The sequence below is a fragment of the Nematostella vectensis genome, chromosome 11 (genome assembly GCF_932526225.1).
Source record: "Nematostella vectensis chromosome 11, jaNemVect1.1, whole genome shotgun sequence".
In the NCBI taxonomy this organism is placed as follows: Eukaryota; Metazoa; Cnidaria; class Anthozoa; order Actiniaria; family Edwardsiidae; genus Nematostella; species Nematostella vectensis.
In genome coordinates this window covers 10117180-10142388 of record NC_064044.1, presented here as the reverse complement: position 1 = coordinate 10142388, position 25209 = coordinate 10117180, and the positions used below count along the sequence as shown (strand labels likewise).

Genomic DNA, 25209 nt, shown 5'->3' with positions numbered 1-25209 from the left:
GCAACAAGTTTTTCTGATCACTCTGCCGCCATTATCGAACTAAAATCCAAAGATTTTGTCAAGCGTGGACGCGGGTTTTGGAAATCTAATAACCTGCTTCTTAAAGACCTAAAGTTTATTGAGGAATTGAAAGACACTATCACGTCGCAAAAACAATGCTACCGCACAATGAAAGATTCACGCCTAAAATGGGATATGCTATATATAAGATGGATATTAGAACATTTTCCGTGAAGTACTCCAGAGGAAAAGCAAGAGAAAGAAAAGATAAAGAGAGAGAATTACAAGCCGAATTTAATATTGTGCAGCAAAAATTGAACGAAGATATGAGCGATAAGAGAATATGTGTAAATTTTATGAAACCAAGCACAAATTAGATTTGCTTGCACGACAAAAAAACAAAAGGCACGATCATTCGAAGCCGAGCCAAGTGGCACGAAATGGGTGAGAAAAATACGAGATATTTCCTTAACTTAGAAAGAAGACAACATGACAGTAAATACATTACAAAACTGAATGATGACAAAAGCAAAGAAATCACAGATCAGAAAGAAATTATGAATGAAATACAAGATTTCTACGAAAAACTTTACACGTCATCTCAAAAAAATGAGGGCGTGTCCACTTGCTCTGAGTATTTCTTTAGCACACCCCCAAGTAAAATACTAAATGACAGCGAACAAAAGCTATGTGAAGGGAGACACTTAGAAGATGAATTCGTACAATGTTTTAATGCAGCCTTTGAAAGAGGAGAAATGTCAATATCACAAAAACGAGGCGTCATAACTCTTATTCCAAAGAAAACAACCAATAGATTTTATTTAAAGAATTGGAGACCTATAACCCTTTTAAATGTTGACTATAAAATCGCGTCAAAAACAATAGCAACTAGAATATCAAAGCTGCTGCCAGACATCATACACCCAAATCAAACTGGTTATGTGCGTAATCGATATATAGGGCAGAACGTGCGCATGATTTTCGATCTAATGGATGTGACGCAAACAGAAGATATCCCTGGAATTGCTCTTTTCTTAGATTTTCAAAAAGCTTTCGATAGCCTTGAGGGGAATTTTATAAGGAAAACATTGAAAACATTCAATTTTGGCCCAGACATAATCAAGTGGTTTAATACATTCTACAACGACATTTCTAGCTGTGCCCTAAACAACGGATATGCCACACCCTTTTTCAGCCTACACAGAGGATTAAGACAAGGATGCCCAATGAGTGGGATTCTGTTCATTTTAGCGGCCGAGATTTCAGGAAATGCAATAGGAAAAGATGAACAAATTAGAGGAATTAATATGAATTCAAATGAACACAATATGCAGATGACACGACAATCTTTGTAGCTGACATGAAATCAGCAAATCACCTCTTTGCGCTCTCAAAGAAATTTAACAAATGCTCCGGGTTAAAGGTAAATCTTTCGAAATCAGAAAGGCTGGGTAGAAACAGACATTGTCAAGAAACGCTTTTTGGTATCCGCTGGCCAAAGAAATCAGTTTACGCACTCGGCATCCATTTCACTTATGATAAAATAACCTTAAAAAAAGAATATCTCAGTGTTAAACTTGAAAGTATGAAAAAACTCTTAGACGTTTGGAAAATGAGAAACCTCACGTTAGAGGGAAAAATTAATATTGTTAAAACCTTCGCACTATCAAAACTTACTACGTCGCTTCTTTGGTATCAATTGACAATGACTGTACGACTGAAGTAAACAAAATAATTTGGTCTTTTATTTGGGACAGAAAACTCAAAATTTCAAACAGAGAGGACCACCATACTTTTAGTGTAAAATTGATGAGTGATACAGAATCCATATCATCATTTTATTCATAGGCACAATATTTCTGCTTTGTTTTGACAAGGGAATTCTTAATAAATCTCACAATTTCAATTTTCTGCTTTCCCTACCACACAAAATTGCTTTTAAAGGCGAATCTCAGACTAAAACTAAAACAAAATAAGCTTATTCCCCACCTACTGGGGACGAGGAGAGCTGCTAATAAGACGCGAAATCCCAACTAAAGTCCCACATATTCTGGGGTCCGGGATGTACTTTGACTGGTGCATAAGTAATTTAGAACTTTTCTGGCGCTTTGATATTTATACTTTATTTATCACTCATCTAAAACCGGATATAAATCAGATATTTTTTCACAGGGTTCTAGTATCAGATATTTAGTCGATATTATAACAAAGCTCACAAACCTAATTTCTGATATTTATCAGATCTTATACCCTTAGAACTGCCATGTTGAACCTAGATTATTGCATCTCATGACTTGATAATATTAGATAATATTGCAAGATTTACACATAGATAGTCCACTGATATATATATCAGATACTATAACTTTAAAACTGCTGTGTTGAACCTTGATTATTTCATCTCATGACTTGATAATATACTAATATCATATATATACTCGTTCTACAAACGTGACAGTCACAGTAGATTTCGTAGTCGAATATCCGATAATACCGAGGGGTCCAGCAGAGAGGACAAATGAATCTCTATAGATATCTAGTAGATTCTAATAAGATAATCTCAGATAATATCACAATATCGAGGGGTAGAGCAGATGAAAGGAGAGGATCTAAATAGACATCTAGTAGATTCTAATAAGATAATCTCCGATATTATCACAATATCGAGGGGTCCAGCAGATGGAAGGAAGGTATCTAAATAGACATCTAGTAGATTAAATAAAATAATCTCCGATAATATCACAATATCGAGGGATGAGGAAAGGAGAGGAAAGGGGTCTAACCACTATCTAATCGCGGGTGGATCCAGGTTTTTGAGTGAGTAGTTTCCACCGAAACACCAACAATAGGGGTGTTTGGTGACATGCTCCCCCAAGAAAATTTGAAATTTCAAGCTCTATAAATGCCATTTTCTGCATTTTCAGAAAAGTTAATTACTCCAAAAAGAACAAAAAAACATGCTATCATAAAGGCAAAAAAGTTTTATTTTGTTGATGATGGTACATGGAACACCTTGCTCTACAAAAAAAATATCTGGTATCCAAACCGGTGCCACTGGTCTATGTCCAATATAACTGTCTTTGAGCAGAAGGAAAAATGGTGCTTATAGATGGCAAGCCTGTGGTTGGTCCTTGGTCCAGGAGTTTTCAAGATAATAAGAAAACAAATCCAATATTAATATCATATGTCATATACAAAAGATATTTACAAATTACAGACAATATAATTTGAATAAAAACTCCCCTTTTTCATCCTTGGGGACTGCAGTAACTGGAGCTCTGGAGAAAAATCCAACATTGTTACCATAGTTTAAAAGAGAGAAGTACTGAATGATTATAAAAAGAATATAATTTGAAAAATACTCCCCTTTTTTTATCCTTTGAAACTGCAGCTTCTGGAGCCCAGGGAAATGTTTGTAAACCATTTGAGCTTAACACGAAATCCCAGTGTCAATAGAAAAATTGAAATCATCACTAAATAAAAAAAACATTTAGAAATGACTTTTAAATAAAGTTATACAGGCACCAGTTTGAGTTTCTGTAGCTGTTCTCCATCAGTTTAAGGGTAAGACCCAGATGGAACATAACTCACAAGCCCTCTAGAAACAGATGGTGCAAAAATTTAAGTTAAATATGTTTGCCATTCTCATTCTCCTAGGGTGCAATTGAGCAAATAAATCTTATCGGGACAGCTTCTGTTCGCATCATTTTCTTAAATTCTTCTATAGCAATCATAGAAAATTTTCGAATTTCACAATTTCCTTGCGCATGTTTTGTAAAGAGCGAAGCGGCCGTAGTCCAATTTGTAAGAAGAGACTTCTAATAATTTGTCTAACTTATTAGCGTTTCGCCCACACTGAACTCCAAAACAAACACAATCTAAGCAAAACACTCCTTTGTAATATTTAGAGTAGGCTAGCCATGGATATTTCTTTAGCCAGTTTAAAACAAACTTGCGAGATTTTCCATTCTCTATTGACACTGGGAAATCGAAAAGCTCACCTGGTTTCCATACATTTTCGATGAATTTCAACTTGTCCTGAGGCGAATATCTGGCGATCTTGTCGAAGACTAAGCCAATGTCGTAGGGAAAACAATCCTCCTTCCGACAGACAGGAGCGCGAGCCATAAAGAGTAAAAACTAGTGCAATTTGTTAACCAATTCCTTTGTAAACTCCGATGCAAGTACTGAGACTCTAGTGAGAGGAAACGAAAGGAGACCGTTAGGGGAGGTACAAACCCTTTTATACTTCTGTCGATAGTTTCCGTGGTGGTTTTCAAGCGAGTTAGCCAATCAAAAATGGTTTTGAGTGAGTTCGAACACAATGAAAAAATTTCCAGCCAATCGCGCGAGGTTTATTACTATTGGCTTGTCTGTGGAAATCGTTCAATCTTCTGTATTTTTGCTTTTTATTAAATTAAACACGTAAAAAGATGCCTTATCGTCGTTATTATTCTTATTAGTTAGTTATTATTCTTATTAGTTATTTAGTCGTTATTATTATGGCTTAGTGTGTTCCGGAACTCACGTAAACTACCCTGGATCCAACCCTGCTAATAGCATATAATTAGAGGAAAACAATGATAATATCCTAATCTCAATATCAGATATCAGTGATAATGTTCGATATCGCACCTATCTCCCCTATCAATTTGACAAGTTCCAGTATAAAAATGCTAGACTAAACTTACTTGAAATTGTTTGAAGAAACATACTTAAGAGGATGTGGGGATAGGTCTTGATTTCTATGTCTTCGCCCATGCTTGTTCGCCAATTTGACGCTCCGAAGTTGCTGGATAAAGACGAAATGCGTTCATTTTTAAAAATTCGTATGCCTTCTTCACTATGTCCGCCATATTGTTTTTGCGGACGTGGAGATCTGGTACCAATATGAGGTGATCTAACCACAGGTAGCCCGTCCCTTTCTCTTCCTGTCCTAGCGAATAAATTTGCCTAATCGCCAACGCAGTTGCGTTGAGGATTATTGATGAGGTATTGTTCTCTTTGCCCAAATATGGAATGCATGTACTAGGGTGGACGTCTGGGCGTCGTCAAGCGCTTGGCTGAATCTTCGACTCAGTTTTATGTTGATTACAAGAATAGCTAGTATCAAAATCGTTAGAAATGGATAAATAGCATGGTGAACACGATCGCAAACATAGTCAATGGCGCCGATTACTGCCCTTTAACGGTCACTGTACGTTGTGAATTCAGAAGATCGATTTTGTCATGAATTTTGGCCATGTTAAAAACTGCGACTACCTTTTTTTGCAGGTACACGACGAGTTCCCGTTAGTAAATGTTGAGAGGGAAGAACTTCGAAAACTTCTCAGCGATGAAGAAGCGCAAAATAGCCACCTCGATGTCGCATCCTATAAAGCTGCGGTAAACGAATTGTTTGTCCCTAGGGACAAAAAGCAAACTATCGTGTCTTTGGCTTGGATGAAAGACGGAAATGACAAAATACTCGCAGGTATGTGTATTCTGAACGAAAATGATTGACAAAAACGCGCATTTTCTAGAATAGCGCGCGCTATTCTAGAAAATGCGCGTTTTTGTCAGTTGTAATGTTTTTGCGTCTCGCGCCACTATTCTGATGTAAATAAGCTTGTAACGATTCACCTTCTTCAGTCTGCCCTGAAGAAGTCTTATTAAAGACGAAAATTTGGCAGAGTCGATTTCCAGTTTTTGTGTATTGTATTCATTGTTCTGGTACGAGATCGCGACAGTTTTGACTTTTTGATTCTGAACCAAAATGACATAGATTTAACCAAAATGTCGTCTTTCTCTACACATCTTGCACTCATCCCGACATTGAAGTCGTCTACAAATCACTATGTCTACTTTGAAGTCAGTTATGTGGTCCGCAAATTCGAGTTGGGAGGAAGAGCTATCGGACCCATCACCATATCAACTGCTATGGAGTTTGCTTACCAAAAGGCAAAGAAATGTTCCATTGCTTTCTGGCTCCAGGTAAGTATTACAAATGTTTAATGTAAAGTCAACCACATAGTCAAGCCCGGCACCGTGTAGAAACTGAATTGGGGGTCCTGATGGTGTAAAACGGGAGCCGGGATTCACCTTTTTTCCCGCAGGGGTGGAAATTCCAGAGGGGTGCGGTTCATACCTTGGAGAGTCGTTTTTCTAAATTGTCTAAATGAGCCTGGGGCGAGCGCGCGGGAAGTCTGTGATATTCTAAAAACGCTAACGCCTGGGTCTATTTACGTGGAAATTTTCGATGCACAAAACTCTAGGAAGGCAAAAAAGCCAAACCTTGACTGGAGTGGACTTCAAAATATGGTATGTAATGTCCTAACAAGGAGTTGACCGAGCCAGCTAGGAAATCAATGGTTTTTAAAACAAGATTGATTGATATGGACATTTCCTGGATTGTTTCTTTCAACTGTCACATGTTCTATAATGACCCCCCCCACACACACACTTTAACGTACATAAAGTATCTGCTGTGTTGTTTAATACAATGGAATTTGTTGCTTGAGTCGAACATTAAACAAGCAAAAGATAACATTGGTGTAGCCAGGATTTCAAAAAGGGAGGGGGAGGGGGTGGGGGAGTTAGAGCCATCGTTTATAATTTTGTCCCTATAATCCCTCCTCCCCTCCCCAAGCTCTCGTCCAAAACAACTCTTATTGAAATAGGTTCGTACCTGCTGTCGTACATTTTGGGTGGACAGTAAAGAGGGTCGTATTTGGAGTACTAATGGCACTTTTTAACTGTTCTTTTTTAACAGGTCGCAGGGTACTTTAGAAACAGAGCAGCCATCCAGCTATACCTTGAAAATTGCTTCCAGTTCCTTAGCAACTATGGAAGGGGTGGGCTGTTGATGTGTACGCAATCGTTTGGAGAGGGTTCCTACAAAAGGATCTGCAATGCAACGGAGAGAAAGATCGAATCTGTGTTCCTCTTACCACTACTGAAGCAACGGCTTGCAGAGCAGGGCTCAGATGAAGCGGCGCATTCGAGCCGCCAGTTCGATGATGCCCAAGTATGTAAGAGCATACTAGATAGGCACCTACATCGGTAGTGTTCTAAGTGTACACTTTTTTTTCAGGAGTCGCAAGAGAGTATGTCAGTGGATTCAGGGGTAGAACATGATGACACAGCTGAAGCCGTATCCCAAACCGAGGCACAGAAGGATATCGTGACAGCCAGTCTTCTGTTATTCGCGAATTCCTGTCGCTCTTCGAAAAATCATTATAGGTAACACACATGATTGTTTTATTAATTATATCTTATCGTTGTCTTTCCGTACACATTTGCAGCAGTTGACTTGGGCACCAGAAGTTATATTCCATACAGCTGAGGGAAGTACAGAGGTAATGGCAACACGAGTGTCACAAATTGTAACTGGTATCCGTAGACATGATGAAGCGTATGGCTTAGTTCAGCACCTGGAAATAGCACGTCAAATTGACACCTTGACCACGAAGGAACCAAAATGCCTATTCCGCTATCCAAGATCATTGTGGAGAAGGTACGTTCCAGTATTCCATTGATCATGGTAGATATGTGAATCCAGGCTCACCGCGTCACTCGCTTCCTCCGGTGTTAGCCAGTAATATTATACAGGGCTGGATCTAGCTTTTCGATAAAGGGGGGGGGGGGGGGGTTGGTTCAGTGGCAAAGCGGGGAGTAAGTTATTCTTTTTTTTTGTTACATATGGCTTTCTGGCAGCCCAAAGGTGGGGGGGGGGTTCCAACTCCCTAAACCCTCCCCCTTGATTCGCTACTGTTAACTCATGTAGAATTTAAAGCAAGTCTAATATTATGCAAATTATTTGTATTTATAACCCCAAATAGGGAAGCAGATCCCTGAGCTTGCCGTAAGTACAGCTTATGAAATCATGAGGGTATTTTGGGCAGTGTGCCGCTACCCTGTGCTGGTTAGAGTGAAAATGAATTGGAGTGTTGCCTGTGTGTGCCTGCCGTTCTTGGGAGAGTATCTTGATGTGTGCTGCTTGCGACAGGATGAATTTCCAGCCAACATAACTGACCCTCAAATAGAAGGTACATTTACAATTTTTTTTCATAAAACGGCCCATCATCTGATGACGATAGTGCCTCATCATCGATGACGTCACGCAACTTGACCATGTTGTCCCCCCCCCTTGCCCTCTTAACAACCTTCTTATCAACCATGCTTAGTTTACTGACAGTGTTCTCTGTTAGACAGGCAAATCGATATGATGAAATTAAAATTTATACTTATTGTATGTCGGCGACCACAATAGCAAGCAAGTAAGGAAATTAAAAAAAATCTAAATTGAAATGTAGTGTCGTTACAGGTCATCGACAATATCTTCGGATCATGATGACGTTTCCTAGCGCAAGATGCGGTGACGGTGATGGTATTCCAGAAGTTGGTGTGTACCGTGTTCTTGGGTTCTTTGAGGAAGATCAACAAATAGCGGACGAAGATGTAGCGAGGCAGCTATGGAAACCCTTCCAACACGTCTTTGGTCGTGACCATAACAGACCTGATACTGCGGGAGCAGAGTTTCGCCTTCGCTTGATAGGATGTGATACTCCGGTACGGCTAGTTGGGTTACCATATCGACTTTTGTTTGTCGTGCACCTTTTACGGCAAGATCATGAGTTAATTTAGATATTAATTGAGAATCTGTGGCATCAAGTTAGGAAGCTTTGATTGTACCCCTTTTTAGGAAAGTCCCAAGCCCGGAGATGACAGCCTTGGTCCTGATAGCCAGCAGAGATATTGGACAGAGGGAAGAGGTTTTCTGAATTGAGGGAGGATATACCAGAACGTGAGGCAGCCATTATTGTAGACTGTTTTGGAACTGACACGTACGGTAGGTTATTGGTCGACTAGAGAGGAATTGTCGAGCGCGGAACGCCTTCACCCGTGCAACCAATGCTTCGGAGATTCGAACTAGCTTCACGAGCGCTAAGAACTGGATACGCCTACCCGACACAATCTTACTATTGTGACGGAGATGTGCTAAACAGCTTTCAGATTGCTGTAACAGGTGAGAAGGGGGCCTTCGCACGTGATGAAGTGTTCGTTCATCCAATCAGGTGTCGAAAAGCGAGGCTGCAGAAAGAAATGAACCGTTTCCACCGTCGCAGAGGCAGGTACGTAGAATAGACAGTCTCGCCTCTAGGGTCCTCGATCGTAAAGGTAGTACACCGAATCCCCGGGCACCAAGTCCAAGTTTCTGTAAGTAAGATTATAAAAAGAAAAAAAAAATGTAAAATATCAATAGTTCAGTCTCAAGAGGTGGTGCAACGAGTATTTCTAGGTACTTAATCCTAAAAATACAACCATTTAAAACCGGCTACAACAAGTCCCTATAGAGCAGACATGCTTACGCACAAACATCAAAAGTGATGCTTGAGAAATGGAAACGATCAATCACCGTAGCTCATACATAGACCAGTCATGTTTGCTCTATAACGAGGAAGGGATGAAACCCACAGTCGTACATTACATTGTCATGCTTTATATCAGCATCAATTCAAACGTACATTCGAACATGTTCAGTATCGCTGTTATAAAGATGCATTGTTAATTAATATAATGACTGTTTAATGCATTCTTGCTGTTTCTGCAAGAATGGGGGACCGGACAATCCTCATAAAAAATCTTGCCAATCACACATCTAATATATCATTAAAATTATCATTAAACTGTCTACTGCTTAAATGTGGGCCCTTTCCCAGACCATAGCTCTGTCGGCCAAGGCAGGTTACAGACGCACTGCGTACTCCCCTGGCGTGCAGGCCACTAGCAGCGTGTAATGACCGTACGCAAAAAAGACGAGCATGATTGGTTTGTTGTTGCTGTGTCACGTTCGCTGACCTACAGCATGGACACTAGCCCTGTCGGCCAAGGCAGGTTACAGGCGCACTGCGTACTCCCCTTGCGTGCAGGCCCCCAGCAGCGTTGTAATGACCGTACGCAAAAAAGACGAGCATGATTGTTTTAAATAAAATCTCCCATCCTGAGACATAAATTTAGTCATTTATTGATTTGATTGTAACACGTTTCTAAAATACATTTTCCCTCGTGGGGTCAAGAACTTACAAAATCTAAATCATGGTGCTTTTTGTCAGAGAGCGGCAACTGACCCTCGTGAAATCTCGGTACATTGTTTATGTTCATATCTTGATGTAGTTCTCATTTTGTAAAGGATACCTCGATGGGCTCTTCAAACGGGTCTAGCGTTTTTCTCATCCAAACAACTCCTGGGTGTCTGTAAGTTTTGATAACATTGTCTCTAGCAGGATCTGCGCGCTCACCTATTCCATAATTCAAATGCATTATATCACTAAAACGGTACGAAGCTCGGTATTTATCTTTCTGGCTATCCACATATCTCTCCCTTAGCCACACAAAGTAATTCTTGAAGTTCAACTGATCTAACTCGATCCAGTGTGTTTTGGGGCGAAAAGAGCTTTCGTTTACCAGTTCGACGTAATCAGCTGGGCATTCAAGGACCTCTTCTCTGCGTATAAGCTTTTCGCACCTGCCGGCGTCACGATCGACCGCGCCATATGAGTGTCCGGCAACAATAAAATTAGTCAATTCGTCGTCTGAAGCCACATTCCACTAGATGCTCTAGGAATAGCGCGACAGTATAGTTCTTGTTCTGGGAACGAGCGTTGTCCGCCCAGAAAATGTTCCATCCCATATTGTCTTGTTCTACTCGTGTTAAGTGATAATATATACAACTCAGAAGACTATCAGGATTCTTTGGAGCGACGCTTTCAGGCCAAATGTAAGTAGTTGTTATTCCAGTGGCTCCGCTGTGAATTCCAAAAGCGTAAGTAGCCAGTTTGCTTGCGTAGTAGCTATCTTGAGTTTTAATCTTAGGGCACATGATGTTTTTGTGAAAATCAAAATGGAAGCCTGAAACGCCATCTCTTGGTGCCTCGACCGACATGACACGGAAAAATGTCTCAAATAAGTGCATACACGCAGGTTTTTCCCGTCATGTCGCCTCAACCATGTGCGCATCTTTTCACCAGTAGAAGCAATACATAAAAACAACAACAACAAACAGACAGACAATGAGCGCGCAAATTCGAAATTCGAAAGAAAACACATCAAGACCTATCTAGGAAGCGCGCGCGCCATTTCCATCAACTGTTTGCTGTCGAGTGCGCACGTTGTTTTGCCTTTTTGATTTTGAATATACGGATATAAGAGTTTAGTAAGGCGTTTCGCCAATTATTTATTTTAGCAATATTGGTTTTGGGTACAATTTTGACAAGATTGCCGACACACGCCGCCCAGCAATTCAATATATTGCGAGAAATGACGCGGGCAGCCAATTGCCTGGAAGTAGGGTCAAAACGATCAAGAGCGTCCGTTACAAAAAACTGAAGCCACTCACTGTTTGAATGATTGATTGATTCATTGATTAAGTGACAGATGATTGTGTGTGTTTCTTTTTTTTTCACTTTTCCAGGTCGTTGAGCATTTCAGAAGCTATGACCGTTCACAGTCCCATTACGCTCGCGCATTTACAAAGGAGAAGCAATACTTGTCATCTAACAATTATGGCGGGATTTCTTAGCCAAGAAAGGCATTGGAAGGGTCGACATCGGTCCGTGAGTTTTACTTCTTATAGGAGAATATTCAAAACGTTTAGCCTCTCGTTCCGTAAGCCTCACGTGGACACCTGCCCTAATTGCGACAGTTTCCAGATTATTATCAGGCATGGCAACGCCGCCGTGGAACGTGCGGAGGCAGAGGGGGCCAAAATGGAGCACCTAAAAAAGCAGATATACATTATGACTGCATAAATTTTGACTTGAATGTCTTGCCCCGTACAAGAAATAACACGATTTCGACCTGGCAATTACCGCCTCTGTGGCGATAGAAAAAACGAGAAATATCAAGAATTTCTTTGCTTTTTGTATTATCTCAAAAGCTAAGAATTAATATTGAAGAAATAAAAAGTTTGGCATTGAGTTGTGATGCGTGTTTTTTTTTTCTTTCTTTTATTTTATTTGTGTGTGTGTGTGTGTGGGGGGATTTTTGGCTAGTCGCTCACCGTCAACAGTTACCGAATATCATTGGTCCTGTTCCAAATTTGAACGAAAAAGTCTATACTCAACACTGTATGTAGACAGCAGTGTAGACCATTGTTACAAAATCCCCCCTTGGCGGGCAAAAAGTGGGTCGTTTCCTATTAAGGAATTTTCTTATACTATGCTTTTTCCATGTGATACCTATGACTGCGCACCTCCCCCCCCCCCCCACCCCCCTCCGGCCAATCCTGGGCCTACGCCCGTGCTCGATACACGGATCTAAAATGTCATGACATTTCATAGATCTTAGATAAGCTGGCATGCGCATTGGATCAACGATTTCAGCTTTAATTGCACTAGTCTGATGAAATAGGTGTGTTTCGGATGTTTACTTAATTACAGACAGACAGACGAATGGACGGACATAAAAAATAAGTCTTATATATATTTTCGGCTAATGCCCGCGCAATTTTTTTCGCCGTGCTCGCATGCTCGTTCATTTTTTTCCGCTGTGCGCAATTTTTCCGCCGTGCTCGCATCCTTGTGCAATTTTTTCCGCCAAAAAATGCTCGGTCTCGCATAAAAAACGGAGTGCTCGCAAGTGCTCGCATAAAAGACCATTCGGGGGCGGGGGCAGACTCGTACCCAGTCGTTATCTGATTTGCGTGACATCCACAGGAATCCTGACGCGAGGACGGAAAAAAAATAACGACTGGCAGATTACAGATCCAAGATGGCGGACTAAATCGGCGAGCAAAAATGTTACGAATTTTCACAGACGAAGAAGGACCTATACATACTGCATTTCTTGCCTGTAAAATTCCATGTGCACATGACAACTGCAGAAATAGCCTAAATACTTTCCTGGAGTTTGGAATTCGGCGTAAGGTCATGTGCGAATAGTGACTTCCTCGCTATTGAGCTTCTTCTAGGGAACATAAAGACAGTATGTGCTTGAATTATATATCTGAAAGTGTATATTTGTGATAAATACAATCCAACCAGAGCAGTATGAGTTGAAATGAGTGCCAGAACACTCAGACCATCCAAATTCATTTCATGAAATGATGTATCGAGCTCACCAGTGTCGTCCGCCGTCTTGGGTTTTACGAAACGAAAATATCGTCTAATTGAACAGGGAACCACCGAAAATAAAACTAAATGGTTTACAACGAGTGTGTGTAGGTAGGCCCTTGGACTTGTGCGCAAAAAAAAGTAAAAAAACGGTCATAAAAACGCTGCTTGCAAGATATTTGAAAAACTTGCAAGATATTTCCTGAGTTTTGCCAGACGTCAATCGAATTCCGACCCTGAAACCGCATCCTGACCGTCATGCACCGCGCGGCGTCTGGGTACGAGACTGGAGCGGGGGCCCTATAAGATACCCAAAATAGCCACGAGATATCCCGTATGTACAGAAGTCACGAGATTGCACTTTCAGTTTCGTAAGACGATGTGAGGGGAGGAAGAAAGATGTGAGGGTTGGACGCGCAAAATCGACTTTAACAGGTAAATCCCTCCATCTCGAAGAATTATTTTTATATCAGATAGTTTGTTAGGTACCTAATCATGGATTGTGAGGGTTTTCTTTGCTTTGATGCATTCCAATGCCTTTGATTCATTTCAAGCCAGCCACAACGGCAAACACAGCTTCTAGATGCCTTTTTTTAATGAGGGATTCACTTAATATCACAATGATAATGTACGCATGGCCCTCAACAGAAACAAAATAAATAAAAGCTATTTACAAATCTGTTTACAGCAAAATCTTTGACAAAACTATTTACAATAACAATCCTTTGCTGATTTATAAACTTATTTCCTGTTTCAGCTAGATGTCCGAGCAACAAATCATTCGATTAAGGCAACTCTGTAATACTTTACAGCATTTAACTGCTCTTGGACAAAGTAGCAATCGATTTGTCATACTCTTTCATTTTTTTTTCTGACTTTGATTCTTTTAAGAGTCATATTTTGCTGGTTTTAATGAGTTTCATCGGTAGTTTAGATCAATCTAGCCGATCAATCAAGCATAAAACTTATAGCATTTGCATAATACTACAACCGCTAACTCGAGCTTGGACTACTCGAATTCCCTTTTGTTTTTTCGAAGTAAGCTCTATATTCCTTGAATTTCCATCAATTTTCATCCGAATTCAAACTGGTTTCTGTATCCATCCAGAGTTTGAGTTCGCGAGGCTTGCTTCCAGTCTGATTTGATATCATTAGCATACTAATACAAAGAACAATTCTCAAGCCTAAATGTATATCTATTCTGCTCACCTTACTCGATAAAGAACAATTTTCCTCTTGTTATTTCCCAAGTATTGACCATCAGTTTCTTTTTCCTATTTGTAGGTCCTTGAAATGTCCTCTGCTGAAAAACATGCAGAGAACTTTTTAAAGCTCTGTCGATTGCTTGTTGATGGTGGGAGTTCCGGACTGCGAAAGAAGTTTGACTCCATCCACCCTCCTTCAAACCTGACTACTGTCTTGAATGATCCTGTAAACCATGGAGTTCTCCATAACCTGTGGAGGCCACCAAGAGGGAGGAAGCCAGTTATCAACAACACCCAGTGGAACACGCTGTACCCCAAGCATGGCTCCCACCCACCCACGTCACATGACTTTGACGTTACCCTTCTCTTCATTCTTCTGAGAAACATCTGTGGACTGACTCCTCCTATAACCGGATGGGATGCACTTCCAGCTGCAGGTGACACATCACCAGAAGCACACCTTGCGAGAATCAAGTACTGCAGAAACAATCTCTATGCACATGCCACTCATGCATCCATTGATGACGCTCAGTTTGAGAAATACTGGAAGGAGATCTCTGCCGCATTAGTTGCACTTGGTGTCAGCGCAAGTGATATCCATGATCTGAAAACACGCCCAGGTGAGACAGCCTATGTAAGATTGCTAAAGGACTGGAGAGAATCTGATGTCGACATACTGCAGGAAGTGAGCAAAGTTCAAAGTTCAGTGCAAGATGTTGGCCAGCATGTTGCCAAGGGTTTCAAAGATGTTGGCCAGCAAGTCCAGAGCGTTCATGAGAAAGTACAGGGTATTGACCAGAATGTTGCCAAGGGTTTCCAAGATGTTTGCCAGCATTTCCAGAACTTACAAAAAGGAATCCAGGCAATTAAAAAGGACGCTGAAAGAGACAAGGCAGCAGCTGAACATGAAGAATTGGTCAAGCAAGAAAAAGGTGAACCATTAACTCTATGAATATTTTGTGGATTTAAAATCACCTAATATACTTACCATAAATGCTCTTTGTAGTGTGTCACTTCCAATTAGCACCCCTTCTATGCTGCAAAATATTAGAAAAGCACCTATTCAAATCAAGGATTTTTAAAAACTGCAGCTGTGTGTTTATACTTTTTTTTCATTTCTTCCATATAAGTTGGCACCCCCTCGCCAGACACACCCACAAACCATAAGATCAGGCCCACAGCACACCTTTGGGGCACTTGTTAAAAGACCTGGATGATAAAGATAGAGATAATGATTGAAAATACTGATCACAGGCTTGAAACACCTTATCTATTGCAGCCATCAAGAAGTGGGTAGATTTCCTCATAGAGGAATACTCAACTGGGGGTACCACAGACATCACTCCTCTGCCATGGATTGAGTCAGACCCCATGTTCACCCTGAAAAAGCTGTTTAAAGAACCTACCATCAGTGAGAATGTAAAGATTAATGACTTGTTTAAGTCAAAAACAAAAAAGCGTATGAAAAGGGTGCTTCTTGAGGGGAACCCAGGTGTTGGGAAGACAACCTTGTGTAAAAAGCTTGTCAACTCCTGGGCCCTTAGTGTCCAGAGGTGTGAACAAACTGGTAAGTTCTGTTTACAATTTCTGATTATTTTTTCTTCCTGCAACATACAGTTTAACACCATTGACCTGTTTTTGCGAGTGTAGTTTTCAATAATTCCACAAAAATACCTCTATACTGTATTTCACTGCATTTTTTGTAGTTATGTGCATTATGTGACCTCTTCGGTGGCAAATGCAAGCCAAAATATACACAGAACTGACTTTGCCCTTCATGCCGGAGAATGCTAAAAAGGATAAAATCTTTAAATGAAATAGACAATTTCAGATAAAAAAAAAACAATTACTCTGGCTCTATTTGTAATCACTAAGTAAGTTGCTTTTTGTTGCTGTTATTTTGCCACTAAAAGCCTAGGAGTGTGTGCTAGTTTGCCACCCAAACAGTCACATGATCTTTTAGTGCAAATCTCCTTTTGTCTTGTAGTGTAATTACAATTCTGTGGTAAAAATAGAATTGTCGATATATGAAGTTTTTTGCCCTGATTTGCTAAAGCTACCAATTTTAGCATAGAGATTTTCTGATTATTTTGATCTGGAAATACATAAACTAGTTTTTTCAACATTTAACAAAATCTGCTAAACACATTGACCCCTCAACCGGCCTGTACCGGCTTTGGGAAGTACTCACAACCCAAAAAATTCATAAATGCAAAATAAACACAACAAGATGAAGATACTCAGGCATCAGTCTAAGGGATAAATAGTCTTGCAGATATGCATCCAACCAAGGTGTTGGCATCTACTCTTAAGCCAAATAACAGCACAGGTTCTTTGACAAATCTCAAATCGAACAAGGAGAGAAAAGCAGAATCACCCCTCTCAATAAAACGCTCAAAATACCACACAAGGGAGAGAGATCAGCAAACACAGCTCAAGACACAAATAGATACCTTTATTCTGATCCTCCAGGTTCATTTCCATGGCCTCAAAACACAATGTCCACTCCTTGAAGGCTTGTAAAACCACGAAGATGCCTTTACGGATTGAAAAGCATCCTGGGAGATCCAGGGAAATGTTCACGAGGGGAGGGCCAGTCAACACTCCTCTCCCCAAAGTCAGATGGTTTTTTATAAGTCTTTTCACCCCGAAGCCAAACAAATCAATTGCAGGTCATACAGACCCAGAATAGCAGTCCAAACAATTTTGGGATCAATTTGGTTTCAGAAAAGACAGCATTTAGGAGAGCTGTGGTGATTCATTAGAAAATTATTTTCTCATCCAGGCAAAGCCAAACAAGAAAAAATCATCATGAATCCACCTTTGCTTGCAAATATACATAAGCAAAGCACTCAATTATGCCCCAAAGACTTCATGATGTCCTGAGACACTCTCCTCATTTGCTCATAGCTGTATTTTTGATGAAAAGTACAAGCAACCATCAACTTGTGCTGGCTTCAGCACAATGACGAGGGATTAAAAGTGGGGACCGCGAAGACCGCGCACTGTTGGAAAGCTTGGATACCTCTGACTAGGTGCAGCTGTGTTTGACTTTGACGGGCTGTATAAAACTCAGAATAGGGGGGAGGTATCTGTTTTCAGTCTGTTTTTTGTAAAATCAGCTCCAAAAAAGCCAGGAGTCAATGGGTTAATCAACCACCCCTAGATTTTAATCAAAATAACTAGACCTTTTAGACTTGTGCTGTGACATACACCAGTGGATTGGATCACATATATGCCATTTCTAGCAAGTGAATATCTTTAACCTAGAAAATAGAATTTTTTTTACTTGGACTCGACTGGACTCATTGATAGGGATGATATGCATAGCTTTTTTAGAAAAAAATGCCCAACAAAACATTAGATTCAGGTAAGGTTTTGTGATAAGATTACTTTAACAGTGAATATACAGGAAAAGTACCAAAAGTGGGTTGACACTGCTGCTTTGAATTTATAAAGGCAAATATTTTTATAGAATTTGGGCTCCCTGTGGTTTCCCAATGGTTTTAACATAAAAATTACCTGTTAGAATATCAGCCATAACTTAAAGGAGGCTTGTTTGTCTTTCAAGCAGAATTTGCCTACACTGTTGTATGCACCTAAGCTTGCGAAAAAGGCATTGTTTTCAGGCAGTGAGGCAAGCATGATTTTTTAGGGTGTGTGGTAAACACATTGACACCCTCAACCGGCCTGTACCGGCTTTGGGAAGTACCCACAACCCAAAAAATTCATAAATGCAAAATAAACACAACAAGATGAAGATACTCGGGCATCAGTCTAAGGGATAAATAGTCTTGCAGATATGCATCCAACCAAGGTGTTGGCATCTACTCTTAAGCCAAATAATAGCACAGGTTCTTTGACAAATCTCAAATCGAACAAGGAGAGAAAAACAGAATCACCCCTCTCGATAAAACGCTCAAAATACCACACAAGGGAGAGAGATCAGCAAACACAGCTCAAGACACAAATAGATACCTTTATTCTGATCCTCCAGGTTCATTTCCATGGCCTCAAAACACAATGTCCACTCCTTGAAGGCTTGTAAAACCACGAAGATGCCTTTACGGATTGAAAAGCATCCTGGGAGATCCAGGGAAATATTCACGAGGGGAGGGCCAGTCAACACTCCTCTCCCCAAAGTCAGATGGTTTTTTATAAGTCTTTTCACCCCGAAGCCAAACAAATCAATTACAGGTCATACAGACCCAGAATAGCAGTCCAAACAATTTTGGGATCAATTTGGTTTCAGAAAAGACAGCATTTAGGAGAGCTGTGGTGATTCATTAGAAAATTATTTTCTCATCCAGGCAAAGCCAAACAAGAAAAAATCATCATGAATCCACCTTTGCTTGCAAATATACATAAGCAAAGCACTCAATTATGCCCCAAAGACTTCATGATGTCCTGAGACACTCTCCTCATTTGCTCATAGCTGTATTTTTGATGAAAAGTACAAGCAACCATCAACTTGTGCTGGCTTCAGCACAATGACGAGGGATTAAAAGTGGGGACCGCGACCCACTGTTGGAAAGCTTGGATACCTCTGACTAGGTGCAGCTGTGTTTGACTTTGACGGGCTGTATAAAACTCAGAATAGGGGGGAGGTATCTGTTTTCAGTCTGTTTTTTGTAAAATCAGCTCCAAAAAAGCCAGGAGTCAATGGGTTAATCAACCACCCCTAGATTTTAATCAAAATAACTAGACCTTTTAGACTTGTGCTGTGACATACACCAGTGGATTGGATCACATATATGCCATTTCTAGCAAGTGAATATCTTTAACCTAGAAAATAGAATTTTTTTTACTTGGACTCGACTGGACTCATTGATAGGGATGATATGCATAGCTTTTTTAGAAAAAAATGCCCAACAAAACATTAGATTCAGGTAAGGTTTTGTGATAAGATTACTTTAACAGTGAATATACAGGAAAAGTACCAAAAGTGGGTTGACACTGCTGCTTTGAATTTATAAAGGCAAATATTTTTATAGAATTTGGGCTCCCTGTGGTTTCCCAATGGTTTTAACATAAAAATTATCTGTTAGAATATCAGCCATAACTTAAAGGAGGCTTGTTTGTCTTTCAAGCAGAATTTGCCTACACTGTTGTATGCACCTAAGCTTGCGAAAAAGGCATTGTTCTCAGGCAGTGAGGCAAGCATGATTTTTTAGGGTGTGTGGTAAACACATTGACCCCTCAACCGGCCTGTACCGGCTTTGGGAAGTACCCACAACCCAAAAAATTCATAAATGCAAAATAAACACAACAAGATGAAGATATTCGGGCATCAGTCTAAGGGATAAATAGTCTTGCAGATATGCATCCAACCAAGGTGTTGGCATCTACTCTTAAGCCAAATAATAGCACAGGTTCTTTGACAAATCTCAAATCGAACAAGGAGAGAAAAACAGAATCACCCCTCTCGATAAAACGCTGAAAATACCACACAAGGGAGAGAGATCAGCAAACAGAGCTCAAGACACAAATAGATACCTTTATTCTGATCCTCCAGGTTCATTTCCATGGCCTCAAAACACAATGTCCACTCCTTGAAGGCTTGTAAAACCACGAAGATGCCTTTACGGATTGAAAAGCATTCTGGGAGATCCATGGGAAAATTCACGAGGGGAGGGCCAGTCAACACTCCTCTCCCCAAAGTCAGATGGTTATTTATAAGTCTTTTCACCCCGAAGCCAAACAAATCAATTGCAGGTCATACAGATCCGGAATAGCAGTCCAAACAATTTTGGGATCAATTTGGTTTCAGAAAAGACAGCATTTAGGAGAGCTGTGGTGATTCATTAGAAAATGTTTTTCTCATCCAGGCAAAGCCAAACAAGAAAAAATCATCATGAATCCACCTTTGCTTGCAAATATACATAAGCAAAGCACTCAATTATGCCCCAAAAGACTTCATGATGTCCTGAGACACTCTCCTCATTTGCTCATAGCTGTATTTTTGATGAAAAGTACAAGCAACCATCAACTTGTGCTGGCTTCAGCACAATGACGAGGGATTAAAAGTGGGGACCGCGAAGCACTGTTGGAAAGCTTGGATACCTCTGACTAGGTGCAGCTGTGTTTGACTTTGACGGGCTGTATAAAACTCAGAATAGGGGGGAGGTATCTGTTTTCAGTCTGTTTTTTGTAAATTCAGCTCCAAAAAAGCCAGGAGTCAATGGGTTAATCAATCACCCCTAGATTTTAATCAAAATAACTAGACCTTTTAGACTTGTGCTGTGACATACACCAGTGGATTGGATCACATATATGCCATTTCTAGCAAGTGAATATCTTTAACCTAGAAAATAGAATTTTTTTTACTTGGACTCGACTGGACTCATTGATAGGGATGATATGCATAGCTTTTTTAGAAAAAAATGCCCACGAAAACATTAGATTCAGGTAAGGTTTTGTAATAAGATTACTTTAACAGTGTATATACAGGGAAAGTACCAAAAGTGGGTTGACACTGCTGCTTTGAATTTATAAAGGCAAATATTTTTATAGAATTTGGGCTCCCTGTGGTTTCCCAATGGTTTTAACATAAAAATTATCTGTTAGAATATCAGCCATAACTTAAAGGAGGCTTGTTTGCCTATCAAGCAGAATTTGCCTACACTGTTGTATGCACCTAAGCTTGCGAAAAAGGCATTGTTCTCAGGCAGTGAGGCAAGCATGATTTTTTAGGGTGTGTGGTAAACACATTGGCCCCTCAACCGGCCTGTACCGGCTTTGGGAAGTACCCACAACCCAAAAAATTCATAAATGCAAAATAAACACAACAAGATGAAGATACTCGGGCATCAGTCTAAGGGATAAATAGTCTTGCAGATATGCATCCAACCAAGGTGTTGGCATCTACTCTTAAGCCAAATAACAGCACAGGTTCTTTGACAAATCTCAAATCGAACAAGGAGAGAAAAACAGAATCACCCCTCTCAATAAAACGCTCAAAATACCACACAAGGGAGAGAGATCAGCAAACACAGCTCAAGACACAAATAGATACCTTTATTCTGATCCTCCAGGTTCATTTCCATGGCCTCAAAACACAATGTCCACTCCTTGAAGGCTTGTAAAACCACGAAGATGCCTTTACGGATTGAAAAGCATTCTGGGAGATCCAGGGAAATATTCACGAGGGGAGGGCCAGTCAACACTCCTCTCCCCAAAGTCAGATGGTTTTTTATAAGTCTTTTCACCCCGAAGCCAAACAAATCAATTACAGGTCATACAGACCCAGAATAGCAGTCCAAACAATTTTGGGATCAATTTGGTTTCAGAAAAGACAGCATTTAGGAGAGCTGTGGTGATTCATTAGAAAATTATTTTCTTATCCAGGCAAAGCCAAACAAGAAAAAATCATCATGAATCCACCTTTGCTTGCAAATATACATAAGCAAAGCACTCAATTATGCCCCAAAGACTTCATGATGTCCTGAGACACTCTCCTCATTTGCTCATAGCTGTATTTTTGATGAAAAGTACAAGCAACCATCAACTTGTGCTGGCTTCAGCACAATGACGAGGGATTAAAAGTGGGGACCGCGAAGCACTGTTGGAAAGCTTAGATACCGCTGACTAGGTGCAGCTGTGTTTGACTTTGACGGGCTGTATAAAACTCAGAATAGGGGGAAGGTATCTGTTTTCAGTCTGTTTTTTGTAAAATCGGCTCCAAAAAAGCCAGGAGTCAATGGGTTAATAGACAAATAAAATATATGTCAATGGATGTATGAAAACCTAGGAATTCTGAAAGTAACAGCAAATTTGTCAGTTTTTGTAACTTACACCCAAAGCAGTTTTGGACTGGAAGTAGTCTTGAATAAAACATGGGACGTTTATTTTAAACTAAACAAATATATATTAGTTTTAGAAGTAATTTCAGGTAATCTTTACAAGGTAGGCTACTGAGCAGAAATAAACATCTGATTTAATCACTGATTATTATTAAAATGAGTATTAAATGGCCGCTTATTTTATTCGGAAATGAAAATCACACTGGGTATATTGTTTTTGAGGTTCCGCTATAAAATGGAATGCTCCTCCCATCCCCAGGCTCAATGTTGCAATTATAATCCAGGGTTTAATATAGCAGCCGGCTGCAAGCGATAGCTGGTTTTTGCCAGCTCCTTTTTTCTCAAAGCATTGAAAAAAAAAGTAGAAAGCTAATAAGTACTGCTTTTAATCTCGAAACGGTCACAGAATTAAGTTTGACATTTTGTGCAGGTGTACTATTAAGTCGTCTCTTCAATTGTCTGGATTAGACAGGAGACATTTGTTTAGTGTTCTACATTATTTTTACCATGAGATGCAAACAAAGAGAAATAAAAAGAAACGCTTGAAAAAATAAGGAATCATAAGGAACGATTCAAAATTAATGTACCATGGTTACTCAAACTCATCTCCAGGGACCCAGGGTGTCGCAGAGATCAGCGGAGGCGAGCACTGACCTCCGCGACACCCTTGGGTCCCCGAGGATGACTCAAACTATAAATAAAAACTCTTGTGTTACGCGCACTTTAAAAGCGTTTACGGTGAAAGTTTTTAAATTTGCGCCATCCATAATCAAAAGCATTTGCATAAATTATTGTCGCATAGTGATGAAAATGCTTTTATTTTAGAGCGCACACAGCATGGTATAACATTATTTTACGACTAAAAGACACATTTTAGGTTGACCAGAGTTCGATCCCCACTGAATTTTTTGTTTCACTTTTTATAATGATAGTTGATAATACTGTAATTGGTGTGTCATTATATCGAAAAGAAATAAAGAAAAAGGACATTTTTATGTATTCTCAAATTTTGGGTTTGTTCATACTTGATACTTTGTTCAGTATCCTGTATAAATTTTATGCACACAAAAAAGTAAGTAGAAAATACATCTGCATTCACGAGTTGGCTCACAGAGTTTTTGGTTTATTAATGTCACCATTCTCACAATGACATTATTATTGCGATATGTCTAATTCAAGCATCAGCGAAGATGAATATGATATTTTTTTTAACTCAGGTATCTTAAGTTTTTCTGTTTTTACAGTTCTGGTAAAATGAGAAACAGCTTGATTTTGTTTGCTTGTGAAAGTATGTATCCTGTTAGTGTAAAAGTAACCATGGAAGGTACTTACGAAACAGAGTTAAATGCCAGATCTCGTTTTATAATTGCACCATACCCATGACAGCATTATTCTTTTTTAGATGATTCAAGCAGTGGCGAAGAAGGACCTTGTTTTTCTAGCACAGGTATTTAAACTTCATCTATGTTTCATTTACAAGATTATTTTGTCATTCATCAAATCATCAAATTCCTGCAGTAAGTATTTTAGTTTGTTTGACATTATGTTAATTAATGAAACGGGACATTGCAGACGTGGGATTCTGGGACTACCCCTCACAGACTTTTTAATGCAGTCTTTCCTACTTCCACTCGACCCCTCCTTCTTTATTATAATTTATTTTTTAGTCGTGGATATGCAAAGCCTACGAACAAGACTTGTGTGTGTGTGCGTTGCCGTGTGTGTTGACTCAAATGTAAACCTAACTAATCAAGGCTTTCTTAATATCATATTTTTTTACCTTAGCAATCAAAACGAACGTTTTACAGACTAGCTTGTATGTGGTGGTTCTTTTTTTGTGTGTGTATGTATTTTGTGTGTGTATTAGTACCGACTAAAACAATATTACATGATAACGCTTAGTCTAGCTAGGCACGCAACCAGGGGGGTGCAGCTCCCCGCCCCCACACACACAATGGCGTAAAGTCCACTTCCGGTTCGCAATAGACATGCTATCTGTAGACAAAACTATAAAGAATAAGCGCATTAGATGAAAAGTGTATTCTAGGTCTTTATGTTGTGTCATAAAGTCAAACATTTTTGTAGCCAAATCCGATAATAAGCGTCCCATGGAGTTACTGCAATGTCATAAATAGTCAATCTCTGTTCTTTCGGGGGTCAGATGGTCAGATTAAAACAGCCCCCCCCCCCTCCCTCTCCGTAAAACTCATGTCCTTTTTGGATTTCCCCTCCCCCTCCCCCCCCAAAAAAAAAACAAACAAACAAACGTAAATCCTGTGTTCAGGCCTGCTGGTTAATCCTCTCTTATTAATTTTTTTTAGTTTTTCGGTAGCCAGTCCCTTCACATATAATTAATTAATTTTTATATCTCATTGCAACTTATAGATTTTATAGGGGATAAAGTTGTTGATTCGACCGAAACAATCAAATACAACTGCTTGTGAGGGGACTACATGCTGCATTGTTATCACAAAAGTGATCCATTGTATCCACGTCTTGGCAAGGCCCTTGCCTTTTGATAGTTTTTAGTCCTTTTATCCAAAATAGCTACGCGACCAAAAATAAGTGTGAGTGCTCTTTGAATACGGAAACATGTTTATCTCAAAATGTTTCCATCTCAAATAAGAGATGTATACTTATTTGGATCCCACAGAATTTGATAGCTTTATGGTGATACTTTATTTTATTCTCTTTGTCAGAACATTCCAGCAACTCAACCAGTCCTTTCCCTGCTGAAGTCGAAATTGTCCTGCTGCTGAAATGCCGTGAGATCGTCGATACTGAAGACTGGAAAGATATCTTGCGACAAGAGATCCCTGAAAATTACGCAGGCGAGGATAAGGAGCGAATCATCGAATACATATGCAACAACGAAAAAAGAGTCGCCCTGGTCATTGATGGTTATGACGAGCTTAACACTTCTGAGAAAGCTCTTCACAAAATCCTATGCAAAAAGGCTCTGCCACAGAGCTTCATCCTCATGACTAGTCGTAGAAATCGAATGCAAGCTGAGGTAAAGAACTGTTTCGATGCGAGTTTAGAGATAAAGGGGATTGAAAGTAGCAGTGGAGAGCAGCTAATTCTAGATTACTTTAGATCATTTGTTGGTGG

At 39.9% G+C, this 25209-nt stretch overlaps 2 protein-coding genes and 2 long non-coding RNA genes across 9 annotated transcripts in view; 2 read left to right on the top strand and 2 right to left on the bottom strand.

Moving 5' to 3' along the window:
- Positions 1 to 2966: 2966 nt before the first annotated feature.
- On the bottom strand, positions 2967 to 4831 carry LOC125573497. The gene is made up of 2 exons (XR_007314080.1): positions 4692 to 4831; positions 2967 to 4195 (listed from the first exon to the last, which is right to left on the bottom strand). It is a non-coding gene; the product is annotated as an uncharacterized LOC125573497 (long non-coding RNA).
- Positions 4832 to 5062: 231 nt separating this feature from the next.
- LOC116621159 overlaps positions 5063 to 25209 on the top strand; it is a 41398-nt gene continuing 21251 nt past the window's right edge. Inside the window, exons 1-8 of one of the 4 annotated variants that reach the window (XM_048733922.1) lie at positions 5063 to 5197; positions 5275 to 5473; positions 5852 to 5973; positions 6752 to 7006; positions 7073 to 7495; positions 7821 to 8027; positions 8306 to 8550; positions 8684 to 9673. In XM_048733922.1, coding sequence (XP_048589879.1) covers positions 5138 to 5197; positions 5275 to 5473; positions 5852 to 5973; positions 6752 to 7006; positions 7073 to 7225 — 789 coding nt within the window. In that variant the 5' untranslated portion in view covers positions 5063 to 5137 and the 3' untranslated portion in view covers positions 7226 to 7495; positions 7821 to 8027; positions 8306 to 8550; positions 8684 to 9673. Of the gene's footprint in view, positions 5198 to 5274; positions 5474 to 5851; positions 5974 to 6751; positions 7007 to 7072; positions 7496 to 7820; positions 8028 to 8305; positions 8551 to 8683; positions 9674 to 25209 lie in introns of those variants that run through there. The other 3 variants (XM_048733925.1, XM_048733924.1, XM_048733923.1) reach the window with 3 other exon arrangements.
- On the bottom strand, positions 11417 to 13313 carry LOC116621165. The gene is made up of 2 exons (XR_004297352.2): positions 13100 to 13313; positions 11417 to 12945 (listed from the first exon to the last, which is right to left on the bottom strand). It is a non-coding gene; the product is annotated as an uncharacterized LOC116621165 (long non-coding RNA).
- Positions 13337 to 25209, top strand: part of LOC5499925 — a 57713-nt gene continuing 45840 nt past the window's right edge. For 2 of the 3 annotated variants that reach the window (XM_048733918.1, XM_048733916.1), the window contains exons 1-2: positions 13337 to 13526; positions 14376 to 15049. In XM_048733918.1, the coding sequence (XP_048589875.1) occupies positions 14385 to 15049 (665 nt within the window). In that variant the 5' untranslated portion in view covers positions 13337 to 13526; positions 14376 to 14384. The remainder of the gene's footprint in view (positions 13527 to 14375; positions 15050 to 25209) is intronic. The other variant, XM_048733917.1, reaches the window with a different exon arrangement.